This window comes from Fusarium odoratissimum, assembly GCF_000260195.1.
Source record: "Fusarium odoratissimum NRRL 54006 unplaced genomic scaffold supercont1.16, whole genome shotgun sequence".
Classification (NCBI taxonomy): domain Eukaryota; kingdom Fungi; phylum Ascomycota; class Sordariomycetes; order Hypocreales; family Nectriaceae; genus Fusarium; species Fusarium odoratissimum.
In genome coordinates this window covers 393,992-413,295 of record NW_022158702.1, presented here as the reverse complement: position 1 = coordinate 413,295, position 19,304 = coordinate 393,992, and the positions used below count along the sequence as shown (strand labels likewise).

The window sequence follows — 19,304 nt, the reverse complement described above, 5'->3', positions numbered from 1 at the left end:
AGTCTGGCTCGAGAGGGTTGGCATAATGCACTTCTGATTCGGTGACGCGGGTGCTCCTCATCGTTAAACATGTTTTTGCGAACCGGTAGGCGGTGAGATAAAATCGACGGATGTTTTTCAAAGATCTTCTATTTTGGGACAGGATTGACGATGTGAGTGAACGTCTGTGCAGTTAATATAAGTGAAGTCTGAAGGGTTAGTATACGCGTTATGTGTGTTATTGTTGCAATTATGCACTAATAGGTTTCTAAGAATTTCTAAGTAATAAGTTTTCTTAGCCTCTACGAAGTCATTTGCCTGTTAGATGATTTGTTCACATCGCTGGTTGTATTCATGTAGAGTCTACCGCCTACCCTAGGGGCAGTGAGTTAAGCATTAGGCAACAAGGAAAATGAAACACAAGACGAATTACATAATTCTTGCTTCCCTTTTAATATAATTTAATCTCTTTTTCTGTATTAAGTACTGCATTCCTTTCCTTGACAACAGAACATCGAGAAAGTAAAGAAGTGACCAACCGGTCACTATTTATAGACGCGGCCGTGCTGCACCAGATAAGATAAGATAAGATAAAGGAAAGTCTCTCACGCGTCACTTCACGTCAACTCCATACGCGTACTGGCCCCAATGCCTTGAAATAAGACGCGTTTCCAGACTCAATTTCGGAGTAGAGATGAAAGTGTTTCCACTTTTTCACCAGACCCATCAGGCTGGTTCTGACGTGTTGGCGCATCTGTAACGCACCTCAAACCCCTGCATCCCTGCCATACATTGCTAAACTCAATCGTTTGACATCGCGTCTCAGATCTTGACAGTCCCCGTTTCACATCCCATTCGCTTACACACCAAGAATATCACCACGAACTATTACTACCAGCCAAAACCACATCGGTTATACGGCCCGTTAGACTGTCTCATCTGTCAGATCTGGTTTGGATTCTCGGATCAAGCAGCTTCCTGTTTCTAAAAGCGCCCAAGGGGTGATGGCATGAACATTTTCGTATTAGGATCTGTTTGGAAAAACGGCGAGAGATTGACTTTCGAGATGCCGTTAAAACGAGTAGAAAGTATAAAGTGCGCGATGACACCCTCATGTCTGTGCTTGTTCATCCAGCTTTCATCCAATCTCATCTCTGTTTATTGTTTCCAAGCTCTGCGAGCTTTTTGTCTTCTCTTTTACTTATCATTCTTTTACCAGGCTGCAGGAACAGTCATTCATTACCGTATTTGCTATTTCTAATTGCCTATTACTCTCTCTATCACGATGAAGTTTTCTGCCGCCATCATCACTCTTTCGGCCGGTTTGGCCACTGCGACGCCTGTCTTTCGCACCCCAGCCCCAGGCAGACATGTCTCTCGATCCATCAAGAAGCGACAGGTTCCCCAGGAACACTCACACGACTTTGTCTTGACCATCACTGGTGAGATGCTTAGACTTAACAACCCCAAGGAGATCCAGGACCCTGTCTTCGGTCTTTTGGGTGACGCCGCTGCAAAGGAGGGTGCAGGAAGCGTCACCAACCTCGCTTGTCTGAAGCAGGAAACTGCTGATCAAGCTTTTACCAACGCCAAGGAGATTGGCGATCTTCGTGGGATGGCTGGTGCACTGCTCTTCCAGGCCATTGAGCGCAATACCGGTGGTGTTGGTGTTGCCAGCAAGCTGTGCGATGAAGCAGCTGTCAATCCCGAGATTGGTGCTCTCACGCAGCACCAGGATGCTGCCTCTACTGGCGCCGGTGCTATCAACAAGGCTGTTACTCTCGAGCTGGCCAAGCAGCTGGCTGGAATTGGTGCTGACCCCAACTTGGCTCTACTGAGTGGTACATTCGCACCAGGAGATGTAAGTACATATGTGCAACTGGGTACTGAGTATGCTGACAATGTCTAGACCAGCGATACCACCGGAAAGGGCAACTCCTGTGACCAGGAAGAACCCGACCTGGGCTGCATCTTCTCCCAGGGACTTCTTGTCATGGATGCGACAGAGGATGAGATCTCTTCTGCCGTAGCTGATGTCACCCCAACATTCACCGGAACAGGCGGCATCTTTGCCACTGACCTGGTCGACCTGGCCTCATTCTCTGTCGCCTCTGGCACTGAGGTCGCTGATCTTGCTACTATCGTCAACGGAGCCGCCACTGGTGCTGCATCCGCGACCGGTGCTGCCTCAGCTACTGCTACTGCTGAAGCACCGGCTGCTACCAACACTGGCAAAGCTGCTGAGAAAACGGCGGGTGCAGGTGCAGGTGCAGGTGCAGGTGCAGGTGCAGGTGCAGGTGCTGGAGCTGGAGCTGGAGCAGGAGCTGGAAAGGGTTGCAAAGCCAAGTCAAAGACCGCCGCCAGCGCGACGACCTTGACTCCCCTCCCCAGCCGCACCTCTGGAGATAGTGCCAAAGCCACCGGTGCCGCAAACAATGCTCAGGGCGTGAATGTCCAGACCTTCACAGGTTCACTTGGCGGAGCACCTCCCCCTGTCATCTCTTCAGCTGCCGAGAAGCCTTTCTCTGTCAACGGAAACACCTTCAATGGTGAGAGTGTTGCTCTCGGTCGATCTTGTGATATTCAGCACAATGCTTGTGCAGATGCTGCTAACTCTGGTCAACTTGCGGGAGGCGTCGGACAGTGCGAGACTCAATTGGCTGCTTGTCGCGCTGCCATTCAGTAAGCAAGGAGGCACTTGTACTTTATATACGGTTTTAGCTGTAGATATATACTTTGAATGACTCACGATTTTGCCTTTGAACATCAATCAGTGAATGTTTGAGTTTGTGTTATGAATTATTCTGGCAATAACACCGAGACTCTAATTAGCTCTTTAACTTGGAACTCATCGGCCTTTCGAACGCAGAAAGCGAGAGCGTGATCCTTTCCAGAGTATCACTAATAAGAAAAAATAAAGTTCTCGCAAGGTATATAAAATGAAGTTGAGCTATAAAGGCAATCGATTAATAATCTCATTCACCTACCTATAACCCAAGTCAACTAACCCTTTTTTATCCTGGCTCTCACGTGTCTAGAGCTCAGTATGGACGGTTACATGAACGTCTCTCCCAAGTATTCCCACGCAATCAATGCATATCCGAAAGTAGGCGGCCATGTTTGTCCATCCAAGCACCCTGATCAGTGCAATGAATTCGTCTTTCGTCCTCTAGCTGCCACTCGATACATCCCTCTTCCATAGTGAGATGGTCATCCATGATAAGCTCCCAGTGACTAGTTTCACAGGATTCCCCTGAAGGACACTCAGAAGCGTTGCGATGTCGGAGAATGAATATTGGGAATTCTCCCCATTGCCGTATGTTCCAGCCGCAGCTGCCCACCAGAGAAGATCGATTGAAAAGGAAGAATCACTTGGAGGCTTGGGACATACCCATATGTCCTGTTGATATCTTGGGTCAAGCCTTTCGTCGGCCGGAGCCTCTTCTCGATCAATGTGGACTGATGCCTTGGATGGTCGAGGCTGGAGTTGGCCGTCACTGAGTCCGTTGGAAGACTCTGGACCAGCTAGAAGTTCGCTGCCCTCTTGGGGCCCCTAGTTCTCCCCAGGTGCAGTCGAGAGACGCAATGGCTGCTTCGACCTCCGCCAGTGCCTGTTGCAAGGCGGACTTGGTACATTGGAGTTGATCCGTGTTGGAAAGTCCGGCGGTAGGAAAGGTTTATAAGATCATCTTTTAGAAGGGGACTTACCTTATGGCGTTGGTGGTATGGTGTGTAGATGGACTGCTGTCAGTCAATACAAACGCCTCCGTCTTCTTAGATTGTATCTACTTGCGCGACTCGTCTTGTAACAAAGACTCAATGTACCGTTGTTACCGTAATTATTGTTGGGCTTGTTCATCAGGCCTTCGTTTAGTTTTGCGAAATGATCTGGCAACAAAGCATAACGAAGAAAGTGACGGCCAATAGAATAATTGAGGTCACCGCACAAATAAGTAGAGCATGAAGAAGGTATCCTTGCTTTGTATTTGCCATCGGCGGCTAGATCCTTTGCGACCTTGCCACTTGGCATCTTCGAGAAGCGCGAAAACCCTGAATCGTGAGTTCTATGATAAATCCAGACCCAGCTTGCGAAAGTATTGAGGAGCCTGCGATGAGACAATGGCAAAGGCGCTCAGAAGTGACTAGTGGGAGTGACGGAGTGGATTGAAGTGATGCGTTATTGACTACGCGCGTCCATTCCTGTGGATGGACCACGTTTGTGTGTCTTAATGAACAAGGCTTAGGGGAAACCGGGTTTAATTATAATTCGAACATCAAGATCTTGTCCAAGCTCATGCTTCATGCTTTCAAGCTGAGAAGACTTTCCTTCCACGAATCATTAGTCAAAATGATAAATAGCATCTTTTTTGTTGTTATCTAAACTACACTCCTACTATCATTCATGAATGTTGTCATCTCAACCAGCTCAGCCGTGCTCGACGACGCTTCTTGCTGCGCCTGACTTGGCTTTCCTTTGAAGATGGTACTCTCGGTATGACGCGAGGTACTCGGAGTTCTTCCCTGCTGCCTGGGTGCAGATGATCCTTGGTGAGGATTTCTGGGACCCGAGTCGATAGAGCTTCCAAGTCTTGGGAACGCCTTGAGGATAAGGATTCGGAGATCAGGAAGACAGACACACCATAAGCCAACGTTGATCTCGATGACTGACCAGTAACAGGTCTCGAAACTGTCCCCTGCAGTATGTCAGATGTGATTGCGGAGACAAAGGTTGATGAACTTACAGGTTGGGTTCTGAGAGTTCCCAAAAGCAACCAAGTACCGCAGTCGCAGGATGCTGACAATGGTGACACTACTCCCGTTAGCTTTTATCAGCGACAGGGCAGCCTGGCAACTTACAAAGTACCAACAGTGAACATGACTGCTACAGCAAGCTTCCTTTGCCACTTCATTTGCAAGCGGACCAGTTGCCAGATAGGAATGGCCAACATCCAAACATCCAGGATGATACTCACGGCTGCAATAGCCCAAGCTAATGGATTGATTCCAAGACAATGCCCCTCATGCAGCTCATCCCATCCTGTCCAGTAGAAGCTAATCGGCAGACATTGTGTGATAGCCAATATGTCGAAGATGACCATGCCCAGGGCTGCAACACCGATCGTACCCCATATAAGACGTTGGACGGTTACCACAGGGAAGATTCGGAGGTAGAAGAGGGCAACGCATATCTTTGTCAGGAAGACATCGGAGGCGTAGAGGGTTTGGCCAATGTAGAGGTACTAAAATTGTTAGAAATACATTTGAATAGAGATGAGAGGCATACGCAGAGATAGCTGTTGATCGTGTCTGGGCTGAAAAGCCATGCGTCTCTCCCGAGACCATTGCCCGAAACTATCCGCAGTTAGTATTGATTCCATCAAGTGCGAAGATGACTTACGGCCATGAACACAAACAATAGTGTTACCCAGATCAAGTAGCTATTGCAATTAGTAGGGCACTCTTTTGGCTTCGACAAAGACTCACAAAGACAGCTACGACGAGATAATCATCGAGCCTGAACTTCCTCTCGTATCGCAGCTTCTCCCAAAACCGAAGACCAACCGCAATCGCCGTGATTGTAACCAACGTAATGGCCAAAATGTCGAATTGCGCATGCTTGTCTCGCACCGGAAAATCACAAGCAACTGAGGTGACATTCAGCGTCGCTGCAATCGTCAGCATTCAACCAGCACCCAAGTCGCCACACTCACCTAATGAGTCCCTCGGCAGGCATTTCTTCTGAACACAGCTTGCGACCTGCGTCTTGAGTTTCGGGTCGGCGCAAAGACATTGGACGTCAATGCCACAGGTTGATGTTGATACGAGATCGACAAGACAGCTTCCCTAAGAGAAATCAGCATTTTTCGGTTCAGATAAGCGAGAAACATACAGCGCAGTCTGGTATCTTTGTCAGAAAGTCCGAGACATCATCACAGAACACTTGGCATACGAGACAAGCCCACGTCACCAGCAACAGCAGCAGATGCATGCTTCAGTTGATATGAAGCATGGTGGAAGAGACAGCTGTGATATCGACAGGGGAGGAATACGAGGGAAATTGAGCAGTCATTTAATTGTTTATCTCCCACCAATCTCACGTGGCAAGTTTAGCCTGGCTGGAGAGATTGCCGATACGAATCTTTAGCTGACCCCACAGAGTTTGAGGACTTGTCTCCAGTATATTTGAAGCGGAGTCATGGAGAAAGGAGGCCTGAACGAGGAGAGAGAAACAGACTATCTGTAGAGCTGGGAAATTGCGTGTTGAGATGGTAGGTGTTTTCTTTCGACCCAGAGGAGGATCGACGGATTAGCGCAAGCATGGACTGGTAACTGATTCGCGGTGATAATTGAATTGCTAATTTGGGTAAAGGTGTTTCGGCAGTTATGGATCTCCAAATGCTAGACAGAATACTCGCGGCTGCTTAGAGACATTCGCTTTCTGTCGCCCGTCCCAAGCTATGCGGCCACTAAAGATCCGTGATCCACTTAGCAAGGCCTATTGTCAAAGCGGGATGGGGTGAATTTATGCGTTCGAGTCAGTGACGGCAAGTTCGCCGAATTGCTGGAACTGTCAATATGGCCGTATTGCCGAACTTGCTGATAATCACTGCTTCTTGGCAACGCAAATGATAACCTGTCGCAGTTCTGGTGGTCTCGATCTTCACTGTGAACTAGATCTTTGCCGTTCTCGACACTTTTTGGGTAATGCTGTTGGTCATCGGCAGAAGGTGTCGTCACACTAAGACGGCTTTCGTAAGCGCGGGTGATACTAGTGCTGGTAAGTGTGTAGCTAACCAGCGGCACATGAAGTCATTGAAGTCATTGAAGTCGGCATTAAATCTTCTGTCTATAAAAGGCACATTTGGGTATACTACTGCGCCGCCAGAAACTTAAATCTATTGGTAAAATGGTTCAAGAGGGAAAGAAAAAGAGAATCGTGGCGCAACCGATCTAAAGAAGCTTGCGGGAAAAGGTACGCTAGAGCTTTCCGCTCTCTACAAACGGAATGTAAGATGTAGCTAATGACAGACCTTGAAGTATTTGTCACTATCTTGCTCGTTATGTCCGTTGAGATACTAGCTATGAGCTAACAGCTGAATGAATGCTGTCAGCGCGCTCTCTAGACAATGAGTCTTCGCCGTTCACTGCACAGAGACGCGAACAGAGGAAGATGTTCCAATGAAGAACCGGTGAGCTTCACGTAGTCCCTGTTAATTACAAACAATGAACGTGAAAGAAAAGTGATCAGAACAGACCTTCACTGCTACCAGGGACTTAGAAGAGGTTTGGTGGTAGTTGATTCACAATCAGGTTGAAAAAGTTTTCACGAGAGCTTCACCTTGGAGCTTGGTACACGCAATTCAACAATCTGACTAGGAACGTTTCAGAGCATGATGATAAATACTTTAAAAATTGGGCATAAGCTCTTGCCAATCTACCCCTTCTTGATTTTGTCCTGTTCCTTCACCTCCTTGACCTTTCTGGCCATGTCCTCTCTTCTCCTTCTGCAAGCAGGACATTCCATTGGAACAAAACGGCCTGCACTCCTTATTGAGACGTTGCAATGTCTCCAGCCGTTGAATTGAATACCTTCTGCGCAACAATCCCACTCCTGGGTACTTCCCATGTCCTTCCCGCAGTAGCACAGCCGCTCATAATATATTACAGTGCACATCGTGAGTAGTGGTGTTGAGGCTACTGTAAGGTTGGATGCGGATAGTGTTTGTCTTTGGAGGTGCCTTGTATGGTGGTAGTCTCCGTAGACGTTGTTTGAGACACTTGGCAATGCGACAGAGGTCTGCTTTATATATACTTCATACTCCAAGGCTGTGATGAGGTTTGGCACAGACATATGAGAAATTCTGTGGAGGATTACTTGTTCCTAATCACGTCTTGGATAAAGTGTCTGTCTCTGGCATCTACTAAGTCTAGGTCGCTTCTTTGCAGATGACACCCTTTTCTGAGAACTTATAATCACCACAGAGAACTTAAGAGTCCAGGTCGCGAAAGGCAGGACTCCGAATCATGAAGATACGACATGAAGAGGAGCGAGTCTGATGAGACCAAGTGTGATCAACATTCGAGGAATTCTCTTGATCAGATGATCAAAGTTGATGCCAATATTGATGCTGTGACGGACTCAATAATATTCTGAATGGGCGCAATTTTCGGGTGGCATGACAAAACTAGCAAAAAGAGTGGCAAACATACTGAGTGCGTGAATGTGGAGGTTAAGAAGCTGACAGCAACAGGTAGTTGGCCCCGATACTGAATCATCATCACCTGACAGGAACATATTGAGATGCCCAGGGCGACACTCAAAAGCCTGCCAGGTCATCAACTAGCTTCATTCGACGAACCCATGCCTAGGCGCCGTTGACAAAGCTTCTGAACGCGCCATGTGAAGATATGGCACAGACCACAGAAGAACAGTTCACTAAACCTGAACATATAATGAACACAAGATGTTAAGATCAACTACTCTCATGGGTATAATACTGCCTTCCAATATAAAAGACTCTGGTTGCTAGTTGTCTCCATCGAGCTATCAATCAGCTTTCATTGCTGTAAACCACTGGCTTCTCTTCTTCCCGCAACCACAAACGTATCATCGCATCGACATCAATCGCCCTCCGAACACCACGGACGACATAATTTCTCAAAATGAGCTTCTATCGAACGACTGGTAAGTCTGGTGCGACTGCAACATCTAACAGCTTGAATGAAGTCATTGCAGGCAAGACGATCTCGGATTCAGAATCAACAGCAGGTATAGGTACGTTCGCGAATTCTCAGATTAGTGGAAGCTTAGATGAGGAACCAGCGACTAAAGAACAGTTGAATTATTCCAGACTTTCATTAATCGGCAAAGGAGAGGCCTACTCTCTGAAAGCCATTCGGATTACCTCCCACGTTCTTGTTCGATGTATTCACTCTGTATGGTTCACTGTAGAGTGGAATGACGGTGGGGAGTCATGGGAAGCCGAATTTGCGCTACAGCTCTATCAGCCAGAGATGGTCTATGCTTACTGGGATGCAAAGAAAGGGGGACGCGAAGGGGCAACCCAATTCGATTTGTACCACATCTTTGCGATCCTTGACCACGGCAGCATGAACGATCGTAGCAGGAGACGGGCTAAAAAGCTTGTTTATAAGATTCAGTGGGTTGGCTACAATGAGAAAGATCACAGCTGGGAGCCAGCGGCGAAGATTGCTGGTCTTGTTCCGAAGATGAAGGAAGAGTATGATGAGATGCATGGGTTGTGAACTCTGAGAGATAGTACAACGTGAGAGAGTGCATTATCAGGTAGGATGGGAATTATATGTGGCGACTACGAAGAGATATGGAGGGATTCCTTTGTTAGATACATCGTGAACACAAAAAGTTTGGTTTGGTGGGTTGATAGCATGTAAGTGAAGCGAGGGGAACCTTTCAGACTGTAGTATATTAGAATCATTGTTTGAACAGAAAAACTCCTGAATCACGGTTCGCGTTGTGCGGCCCATTCAGGTAATGTTGACTCCATTGCGATTTGTATGCAAAATGTGACCAGAGCCGAGGCTCAGGTAACTAAGTAGACACCCCAAGACAAAGGTCTCTCCGATTCCTCTTGACCTGGTTACTCGTGAAGGTACTTGACCTCCTTTCCGGGATTCGGCTGCTGAACCAGACCAAGTTGCTGAAGAGCCGTCAAAGCTCCCTCCTCTCCGGTTTCATCCACAATAAGCCCATCCTTGAGTGTGAAGATAGTCGTACCAGAGAAGTACATCTTCTTGCCCGTATTGGCCTTCTCCAACGCGCCAACGGCAAGATCATGGAAAGCAACTCCAGTATGAGTACCGCCTCCGATCCAACGACCGACCACATACGGCCCGCTTGCAATCAGCGGGTGCTGGTAGGCATGGAACGAGATGTCTGGAAATGCCTATCGATATGGGGTTAGTTACTAAGTCAATAACTTTGTATGGATCTCCTTGCCTCTTTGAACTCCGAGAGCATCTTTTTGGCATTCTCCTTTCCATATCGTGGACCATGCATTGGGTAGTTGATGACGAAGTCATCAGCGCAGAGCTTGTCGACGATCTCAGGATTGCCTTTGCCCCAGTACTCAGTGAAGTACTCCTGGATAACCTCCAGGTTCTTTGTCTCCTCTTGAGTGGGCATCTTGCTGCTGATTGTTGCTGTTGGTAGGTAAAAGTGTTGTTGTTGTACTTGTACGATTGATGCTGCAGAAGACTGTTCCTAGTCAAGAAGGATAGTATGGTTCTTATAGTGATACTGGCAAGCAACATGTGAGAGGCAAGTTCATTTTGTTACGAAACGAATCTTCGCAATTCATCTTGTGTATTGACCATACCCAAAGATTCCGACTTGGTAATTGGTCGCTTCTGAAGCAACGTAGCCTCTTGGCACACTTTATGCATGAATTCGGAGCCAGCGAATGTATGGGTCAATGGAGTCGTCAGGTCGCGATAAACAATTGCGCTAGAAAGTAATTGGGTAATTCAATAGCAACGACAGGAGTTTTCCGAGAGGCGAAATGAAGAATCTCTGTAATTGGTTAATTCGAAAGCAACATGTCACCGAAATAACATCATAGAGAAATGGTGCAACAAGCCTCCACCATGATTGGTCACATCGAGAGCAAAGATCCACCTTTGGCAGCTCTGACCTTGCTGCAAGCGGGAACTAAGACGGTAATGCACTGTAATTGTCCGAGAACCAGTGCCGTCTCTGACAGCACACAGGGCCGCCCGGAAGGATCTGGCGCGAGGTGGGAACTTGAGTTGGTGATAATTTTGCTAGCCTGTAAAGACTGACTGGACCAGGTATATATCTCTTATAAATAGCCACCAGTCGTAGGATAGACCAGAACAACTCAACTCCTTCGCAAACCTCAACAACACCACTTCTTGTATCTGCCAGTCACCCAAGCCATGTCATTAATCACCGTATACCGTGGAACCCGAAGTGGGAGGGTTCAAGAAGGCACGGTTCCATCGCCTGGTCCTCCAAAAACGCATCAAGTCACAGTTCGCATCACTCATTCTGGTCTTTGTGGTACCGACGAGCACTACAAGTGTCAAGACATGGTTCTTGGTCACGAGGGAGTTGGCATAGTCGAGTCAATCGGCAGTTCTGTCGTAACCCTAAAAGTGTAAGTAACCTAAGCGCGATCTTATCCTCGATGCTGGACTTCTGCTAACGCGTCCCTCGATGCAGCGGAGATCGAGTCGGTTGGGGCTACTGTCACGGTAGCTGTCTCAACTGCGAGTATTGCGATCAAGGCCAAGAGCTCTACTGTGAACAACGACAGTTTTATGGCTTCGATGAATTCGATCAGGGCTCCTTCGCGACCTATGCAACTTGGAATGAGCACTTCCTCTTCCGTATCCCGGAAAGCATCCCGTCTGCAGAAGCAGCTCCTTTGATGTGCGCTGGAGCAGCCGTCTATTCAGCTCTACGCGGCGCAGGAGTCCAGTGGCATCACCGAGTGGGTGTTCTTGGCCTCGGTGGACTGGGCCACCTTGCTGTTCAGTATGCCGCCAAGATGGGATGCCATGTCACTGCTTACTCGCACTCGTCTGGCAAAGAAGAAGCAGCACGAAACCTGGGGGCCTCGGACTTCCAAGTGTTGGGAGATACTTCCACTTCTAGTCGTGCTGTTGATTGTCTGCTTTTGACTGGTTCTCAACAACCAGATTGGTCTCAAGCTCTGTCGCTGGTTCGACGGGGTGGCGTGATAAGTGCCGTAACTGTGGATTCATCGGAGCTGCGATGCTCATATGGGGAGGTTCTGATGAACGCGATGCGGATCCAGGGAAGCCTGCCTGCCGCCCCCAACGTCCAACGTGACATGCTCAACTTTTCAGCGCTCCATGGAATAAAACCGATCATCGAGACCTTTCCATTCACCGAGGATGGCATTAATGAAGCGATGGAGAAGCTTCGTCAGGGTAGGATGCGATATAGGGGCGTCCTAGCGATGGAAGCTTAGTTAGGGTCTCCAAGTGGCGACTTGTATAAATAATATAAACATGTGCGTATCTCCCTCTACAGAATATGTGGAGATCATAGCTCCTGCTGTTGCTGCCTTTAAGATCCCGTCGGCGACTCGGGATCCCGAATGATGAAATGCTTGTGATGCAATATAATCAAGCTACATCGAATTTCCTCATTATCACTTTTGCGATGTATTAATCTACACAAAGGAAAAATACTAATATGAGATTTTTTAGGAGATTATCTAATCTGATCTAAAGAATAATCTAAGTTCTGCAAGTAGTTTGCTATATGAGCAACCTATGGATAGCATAATGGCCAGAAGCCCGCGTCCTCTCTCCAGAGCCAGATCACCTAGCTAAGCTCAATTTGGCCAGCAACTTAGTTGTGTTCCCGCGAAATTAGAGCTTGGGCCCCGGGCGAGGCTTCGGTTTAGGAGGAGGAGGCATTGGTTGTGGTTGAGAAGGCATTTTGCTTGCTAAGAGTTGCAATGGAAATAATATGTATATCTTCGAGCAGTCCAGATTGACAGTATCTTTAGAGGCGAAGTTGAAAAGGGCGTTGGTATGTTAACGCGGCAATTGGGTCTTATATAGACCTCAAGCTTCTGTGACTCACTGACGTACGACCACTAGCACATGTAACAATCACGAACTACACAATGTTCACCAGCTATTCACTGTTAGTGGCAAAGCTGTACATTTAGTACCACGCAACTATCACAAGCGATTAATATTAAGAGTGAAAAGGCTACTACTCTGACAAACATTCCCTTCATTACATACCCCTTCAGCCGAGGTGCTGCCGGATCTCTTGTTGTGTCCATTCCCAAAGCTTCTCACGGGCGTCCTTATCCCGGCTTAGTTTGCTTCCTTTGCCCGTCACACCAACGGGATGGTAGAAAACACCACTTTCAGCTTTGGGATCAGTCATTGCCCATAACTGATTCAGGGCACCCTTCGCAGAGTCAACAGCGATCAAGCTCGTTACGAGCCTTGTAATCATTCCCATGATAAGACTGCTACTGATAATCGGTGCAGTGAGGTTCGTGTGTACGACTCCTGGGTGGATACTGATGACTTTGATCTTGGGATATCGTTCGGCAAGGGCTGCGGCGTAGTGGACGTTTGCAAGCTTCGATATCGCATAGCGCGACTGCGTAGAGAAGCTAGACATGGTGGTCTTGAATTGGTCGAACTGGTATGGATTCTTTGGGGAGATAGACTCTCCCATCGACGAAACGAATATGATCCTCACGTCAGGATTGGTCTTGGTGGTCTCTTCAAGAGTAGGGAGGAGGAGATGTGTAAGGAAAGCATGGCCCATATGGTTCGTGCCAATCTGGATCTCATAGCCTTCCTCAGTGAGGCCCTCTGGAGTCATCATAATGCCAGCATTGTTGACAAGAATGTCGAGCCGAGTGGAGGACGCCTGGAACTCTGTGGCGGCAGATTTGATGCTCAATAGAGAAGCGAGATCAAGAGCTAGAAAAGAAACAGCATCGGTGTTAGAGCCCTGTTGTTGCAATTCGTTGATGGCTTGGTCGAACTTTGCTTTGCTGCGACAAGCGAGGAAGATCCTGGAAGGTTCATGTTTCAACAGCTGGCGAGCGGTCTCAAGACCCAGTCCTGAGTTCCCTCCAGTGATAAGGATGATCTTGCCTTTGAGGCTGGGGATATCAGTGTCTGGGGAAAATTTGACAGATCCCATTTTGTCCGAGAGGATAATAACTGTGGAGCAAAATAGTGGCAAGCGGGTTCTAATATGTTTGGCAAAGCCGGGATCGGAATCTTGGTTCGTCCCGTATAGTTCTCTTAACTCCGATGCTAGGCTCTTTTGGCACGGTTGTTGCATAGAGTCGAATCTCCGGCAATTGCGAAAACTCTATTGATGGTGGCATACAAGTGGGGACTTGAATAGGCTTCTGACCACTAAGAGTTCATTTGTCTAAAAGTGGAATAAGGGTTGCAAGCTTGTATCTAATAACCCGTGACAAGATCGAATGGCATAGCAACGAGGAAACTGTATATTTAAGACTCATGTTATTTCGTGGCCACGACGCTGCAACAAGCCAGCATTTGCTATCAACTCTGCAGCGCTATTACTTATAAACCATAAATAGCCCGTTTTCAATCTAGTTAATTTGGCAAGTAATTGGTAACTATCGTCTCTTTGTTTCCTATTTAATGTCCGACCTGGAAAACCACCTTGAATGGAATCGATTACTCCATGGGAATAAAGGTTAGGATAATCCATTCTGTAAAAAGAGACTCTTCGTATAAGAATGGCAATCTCAGTTCGACGAAGTGCCCCAGCGTAGGCTATGCAGAGCGAGCAATAGTACGAGAGCAGATAGCCAGAGGAGCTGAAATGATGATTGTCATGTTTTATAGGCCGAAAGAGGTGCGATGTCTTATCTAATAATTGCGCCAATAAATTGCCGATGGAGTGAGTGGTCGTCACTTAAATGTGAGCCAGTAATGGACCCCCGTCAGAAGCATGTCCTCTCTTCAGCTCGCCCAAAAGATGTAGACAATCTGCCCGTATTCTGACAAGGCGTTGCGGAAGGCAGTCTGCAGTAAGCCGATGGCCACGTACATTTGCACTCTTATGCAAGCCCCAGCCAATCCAGACTCGCATGAGGCAACCTACATTTATCAGCTGCGATAAATAAATGAGGGGTTATCATTTCAATCCGCCGTGCTTTCCTCTTCATTTCCTGCAAAGTTGAGTAACCCCAATACCGCTTTCGCTGAACATAGTCGCCTAGCGGGTAATACTACGGTTGTCAACCTCTACAGTCTGTTGAATTCACCCTTATCGGAATTTTGCCCTGACTATCGTAGCTCTTGTTCCAAACGATTCGGTCATGGCTGATGACTGGGACGCGAGCGCGATTGCGGCTGTAGCGGCTTTAATCGTCGCACTCTTCGCACTCCTAGTCGCTGTTGCTCAAGCACTGCAGCAGTATTTGATCACTGGTCAACTCATCCGTCTTTGTGATAGCGTCGTGTTTGGTCCCTTGCCAGGCCAGGGTTACCGCGTTTGGCAATTCTCTCAGTTTCGCTTCCGAGTACTGTACTCTATTCCTCAGATCAATCTCGAGGCCGATCTGTGGCCAAAGGAAAGCCCACATATCAAGTCTTATGCCATTAGGGAGGAGATGCTACCGAATCTCCATCCAGATTCACTAGCTGACTACTCGGCGTCAAGCTCCTCAATCGAAATTGTGTCCAATTATAGAGTACATGTCAACACGATGGATACGGCAGTTAGAGGCCCACAGACAAGCAGTGAAGCTTGGAGTTCCTCAGATCGCTCCCGTTTTACTTATTGGCATTCTTTAAGAATTTGGCTGCGCCGCAAATTCGAAAGGATGCGCTCAGACATACCACAGACGAGCAGCGACTCCTGGAGTTCCTCAACTGGTTCTGACTACACTTGTTGGGACTTCTTGGGCATTTGGCTGCGCCGTATGCTCGAGAGAATCCGCTCAATCGTACCGCTGGCAAAACCTGAAGAGCCAGCCTCCAACTCCAATAACGCATCCGTGGGCGAGGCGTCCTGGGTGTCCTTCTGCAAAGCCATCAACAGGTCATGCGGAGGGTCAGTGAGATACCGCTCTGTCACTTATGACGCCGACCGATGTCCCTCTGATCTCGTAACGGCACCCATGCAAGTTTCTATGAGGGATATTGCCGTGATGGGGTTGACAGCGGGAATGAAGATCACAGACTGCTCATTTAAGGAAAAGTCTATCTCGATGCAAGGCGCCATTGGCACGATTACTAGCTCCAATCATCCAATTCTCGGGCCGATACTGCATTTCACCCCTAGAGCTATCACCTCACCCTTGCCTCGCTCTCTGGCTCAATGGAGCAACGAGGACAGAGGGATCGTAAATAAAAGCTGGCTAGCCCGGACATGGGATGTCTGTACTGTTGCCAAGGTGCCATTCAACTCGCTCAAGAGACGTACGACTAGACGCCTTGACGACCGATGGACTAGTTATCAAGAGCCCGACCAGTTTTCCAAGAAGCAAAAGCACAAAAGAGCGTTCAATATGGCTGGGATTGTTCCGGTCGATGTAGATCAACGTCAAGGCCGAAGGAAAAAGAAGACGAAAGTCAAGAAACCAGGGAGGACAGGAGCAGCTGTGTCTGTGTCTGTGAATCGCCGGCCCCGAGACGGAAATTGGACTATCACACAGCCGCATCCGCCCCCTCAAACAACTGCGATGGCGGGTAATGGGGACAAAGAAAAGGCCAAAGAGACCCAGAGAGGAACTGGGGAAGACAATGAAGGATACGCGACACCATCACATCAGCCTGCGCCGGCCAGTGAACTCAACTCCTTAGGAGAACAAGATACGGCTCCTGCAAAGGAGCTTCACCAGCAGGTCCCCAGAGACGGCTCAACCTCCCAACAGGGCCAGCCAAGTGCTCAAAGTCCAGTGATAGGAACGAAGCCCGAAAAGCATCCAGGCCAATCCAACAACTCAACTCAACTCGGTACGAAAGGAAAGGGAGAACGTGATGATATCAAAGCAACACCTGTTCCCGAACCATTGGTAAAGGGCCAGCGAAAAACAGAGGAATCAAACCTTAAAACAGAACAAGGTGAAGGTCAATCTCAAAGTACCTCGTTAAAGCCTGACGAACAGAATGTAGCCGCTCCCCAGAGTAGTGTAGGGGGCTCCCCGGCCATCTTTGGAAGGCCAGTGACTCGTCTCCTTCTGACGCAGACACCACACTGGGATACATTGCCAGAGGAGAGCCTGCAAGACACGAATCACCAAGAACCAGACATACACCAACCGCGGAGAAGAGCCACAGTCGAAGACGTACCAGACAGTGGCGATGAAGTAGCATCTGACTCCGAAAGACCGCTGGCTCCGGAGATACAGGACCGGGGCCGTGCGGCCAAGAAGCGACAGGAGGCAAGGAACAAGCGCAGCCGAAAGATACAGAAGGACAAGGCTATCGTCGAGGAGTCAAAGACGAGCCACAGCAGACCCCAATTTCTACTGACGTACCCGGAGGAGGGACTGGGCTCAGAGCCATCAAACCCAACACCAGAAACAAAAGAAGATAAAGCTCACGCGAGAGAAGCGGAACGACGGCGCAGGAGAGAAGAGAGAGAGCTTGAGCGCGACAGACGAAACAAATCGCGAGGGAACGTTGTTTCTCTCAATCGAATGGACATGTATTGGTTCTGCCAAGTGGACATCTACCAGGGATTCTGGGCTACACCGTGGAGGCCTGACGTTCCCATACAGACATCGCTGGTTGGTGCTGTCACTGTCATTCTGGAAGCGTTGCTTGGGTTTCTGGAAGAGAATGTCAGCTTGGTTTACTGCAACCCGAACCGCTACTGGACAACTCGAGACTGGATCACATACGGTGGCATATCATATCTGGCGTACGCAAGTAATGCCCGTGGCGGCGTTATTGCTAGAGGTTCATACAAGGGTGTACGGGCGCCAGCCTTCCAGTACACCATTCCGGCGCTCGAATTGTTGTATTCATACGAGTGGCAGGTATCTAGCTACCTACACGACCAGGAACGTTATTGCGAAGAGCTCAATATCGAACTGATGCGAATCGACGCGTGGCTCTCCTACGTCGGTCGAACCGACAAAATTGCGAACGGACCTACAGACCTTTTGAAGGGAGCACCAACACTTGTGCAACTACTCCAGGCCGACTTTGAGGTGGATTTCATGAACATTGACCTCTCAGCCAAGGAGGGTGGTCATCAGGATATACAGGGTCTTGCTGACAATGTGATGGACTTTCTCACGGACGAGGAGCTTGATGAGGCCGAGCAGTTGTATATACTTGTTGCTTTGCTCCGTGCTGTCAAGGTATGCCAGTGCGTCTTGGCTGGTTCGAACACTCGTGAGATGGAGGAAATTCTTATGAAGGATGTCCAGGCGCATCTCGTCTGAGGCTCAGCGCTGGGATAACCGATTGAAAGTGGGAGTCGTGACAGGAGGTAGTAATAACGCTATTCAGCTTTTACAAGAAAAGTCTTTCATTGAATTGAATTGAACTGGGCTTTGTTGTGTGTTTCATAAGTCTGACCATTTTCAGACTACCCTAAAACGTCGCGAGTGTCTTATCGCTACTTCCTAATTAGGTATTTTCACAGATAACGAACCCCGCACCATAGCAAAACATGAACTCTTCAGATTTCTTACAATCAACAACTCTGAACATCGCATCCTTCAAGGCCTGACGCAGCAGTTAAAGTACAAAGCTCCTGAAACTAAGGCAAAGATGAAATTCACCTTGTTCTCTGGCGTGCCCAGTCAATCCCCTCTTCCAGAGAACCCACTATCCGAGCCCTTTGAACTTGTCGCTCTTCCTGGTCCCGACATTTGGAGAACTCCATCTTGCGCTGGAGGGCGCGATGACTTCAACGGACCCATCTATGCAACTCCCATCCCTCTAAACTCATTCAAAAGCGCAAAGGTCACTATCTCCTCAGATTTCCCTGGGAATTACTCTCAAGGCGGTCTCATCTTGTTCATGCCCGAGTCCATCCCAATCACTCAAACCGATTCTCAAGTGCGACTTGAGGAATCACCACGGACATGGATCAAAGCCGGGATCGAGAAAGTGGATGGCGAATTCTTTGCATCCGTTGCTGCTGCGAAACCGTACTCGGACTGGAGTTTGGTCAAGCTGAGCGAGAGCTGTGCTACCTTTGAGATGGAGAAGGCAAAGGGATCACTTTGGATATATGCCACTGGACAGGATGGCAAAAGAACACCAGTGAGAAAACTGACTTGGGTGGTTGATGTGGCTCCTGAAAATGATATCTGGATTGGCGTTGCGGCTTGTATGCCGAAGGGCGATGAGAGTCAGAGCGGCGGAATGTTGAAAGTGCAATTTCGAGACTTTTCTGTCTCAACTGAATAGTCTAGCAAGCGTAGAACTAGGCCTCATGTTATCTTTAAATAAGTAGTTGCTGCCTAGTGCGAGAATTTCTTACTGGGACCTAACATGCCGATCTTGTGACGCTGAGATTGCGCGCAGCCCTTGACTCGGATGTCCGAGTTGGCCTCAATGATAGTCGATCAGGGGTGCCTTTGCCAGGTTCGCGATGAAGGCGTTGACCAGATCGAATAACGCCGAGTAGTCGGGGCATGTGTCTTGCTCGAAAGATCCAGACATGATGCTAACGACATTGACACTGGCAGAGGTGACAGCGTCTTCAGAAGAGGTGTTGTTCCAGTGGACAGGGTTCTTGAAAGTTTCCTTGTCAATGTCCTCCGAATCAGTGATAGATAGTTCCTCGAAGCCACGTCCACTTA

General features: G+C 48.3%; 8 protein-coding genes across 8 annotated transcripts; 5 read left to right on the top strand and 3 right to left on the bottom strand.

Moving 5' to 3' along the window:
* The first annotated feature begins 1,077 nt into the window (after positions 1–1,077).
* Positions 1,078–2,742, top strand: FOIG_09721 (uncharacterized protein). The gene is made up of 3 exons (XM_031210003.1): positions 1,078–1,840; positions 1,889–2,270; positions 2,301–2,742. Exons 1-3 carry the CDS (start codon positions 1,265–1,267, stop codon positions 2,663–2,665), a joined length of 1,323 nt encoding a protein of 440 aa, XP_031060254.1. The 5' UTR covers positions 1,078–1,264; the 3' UTR covers positions 2,666–2,742.
* A 1,614-nt stretch (positions 2,743–4,356) lies between these two features.
* On the bottom strand, positions 4,357–5,968 carry FOIG_09720 (uncharacterized protein; the record flags this gene model as incomplete). The annotated part of the gene is made up of 8 exons (XM_031210002.1): positions 4,357–4,673; positions 4,722–4,789; positions 4,837–5,219; positions 5,264–5,331; positions 5,378–5,417; positions 5,464–5,645; positions 5,691–5,823; positions 5,870–5,968. 8 exons carry the CDS (start codon positions 5,966–5,968, stop codon positions 4,357–4,359), a joined length of 1,290 nt encoding a protein of 429 aa, XP_031060253.1.
* A 2,675-nt stretch (positions 5,969–8,643) lies between these two features.
* FOIG_09719 (uncharacterized protein) lies at positions 8,644–9,246 on the top strand (the record flags this gene model as incomplete). The annotated part of the gene is made up of 1 exon (XM_031210001.1): positions 8,644–9,246. The coding sequence occupies one exon, from the start codon at positions 8,644–8,646 to the stop codon at positions 9,244–9,246; it is 603 nt and encodes a 200-aa protein (XP_031060252.1).
* A 353-nt stretch (positions 9,247–9,599) lies between these two features.
* On the bottom strand, positions 9,600–10,144 carry FOIG_09718 (uncharacterized protein; the record flags this gene model as incomplete). The annotated part of the gene is made up of 2 exons (XM_031210000.1): positions 9,600–9,895; positions 9,940–10,144. The coding sequence occupies 2 exons, from the start codon at positions 10,142–10,144 to the stop codon at positions 9,600–9,602; spliced, it is 501 nt and encodes a 166-aa protein (XP_031060251.1).
* A 773-nt stretch (positions 10,145–10,917) lies between these two features.
* On the top strand, positions 10,918–11,978 carry FOIG_09717 (uncharacterized protein; the record flags this gene model as incomplete). The annotated part of the gene is made up of 2 exons (XM_031209999.1): positions 10,918–11,138; positions 11,204–11,978. 2 exons carry the CDS (start codon positions 10,918–10,920, stop codon positions 11,976–11,978), a joined length of 996 nt encoding a protein of 331 aa, XP_031060250.1.
* Positions 11,979–12,669: 691 nt separating this feature from the next.
* On the bottom strand, positions 12,670–13,693 carry FOIG_09716 (uncharacterized protein; the record flags this gene model as incomplete). The annotated part of the gene is made up of 1 exon (XM_031209998.1): positions 12,670–13,693. The coding sequence occupies one exon, from the start codon at positions 13,691–13,693 to the stop codon at positions 12,773–12,775; it is 921 nt and encodes a 306-aa protein (XP_031060249.1). The 3' UTR covers positions 12,670–12,772.
* Positions 13,694–14,852: 1,159 nt separating this feature from the next.
* On the top strand, positions 14,853–17,933 carry FOIG_09715 (uncharacterized protein; the record flags this gene model as incomplete). The annotated part of the gene is made up of 1 exon (XM_031209997.1): positions 14,853–17,933. One exon carries the CDS (start codon positions 14,853–14,855, stop codon positions 17,931–17,933), a length of 3,081 nt encoding a protein of 1,026 aa, XP_031060248.1.
* Positions 17,934–18,264: 331 nt separating this feature from the next.
* On the top strand, positions 18,265–18,909 carry FOIG_09714 (uncharacterized protein; the record flags this gene model as incomplete). The annotated part of the gene is made up of 1 exon (XM_031209996.1): positions 18,265–18,909. The coding sequence occupies one exon, from the start codon at positions 18,265–18,267 to the stop codon at positions 18,907–18,909; it is 645 nt and encodes a 214-aa protein (XP_031060247.1).
* Positions 18,910–19,304: the final 395 nt, after the last annotated feature.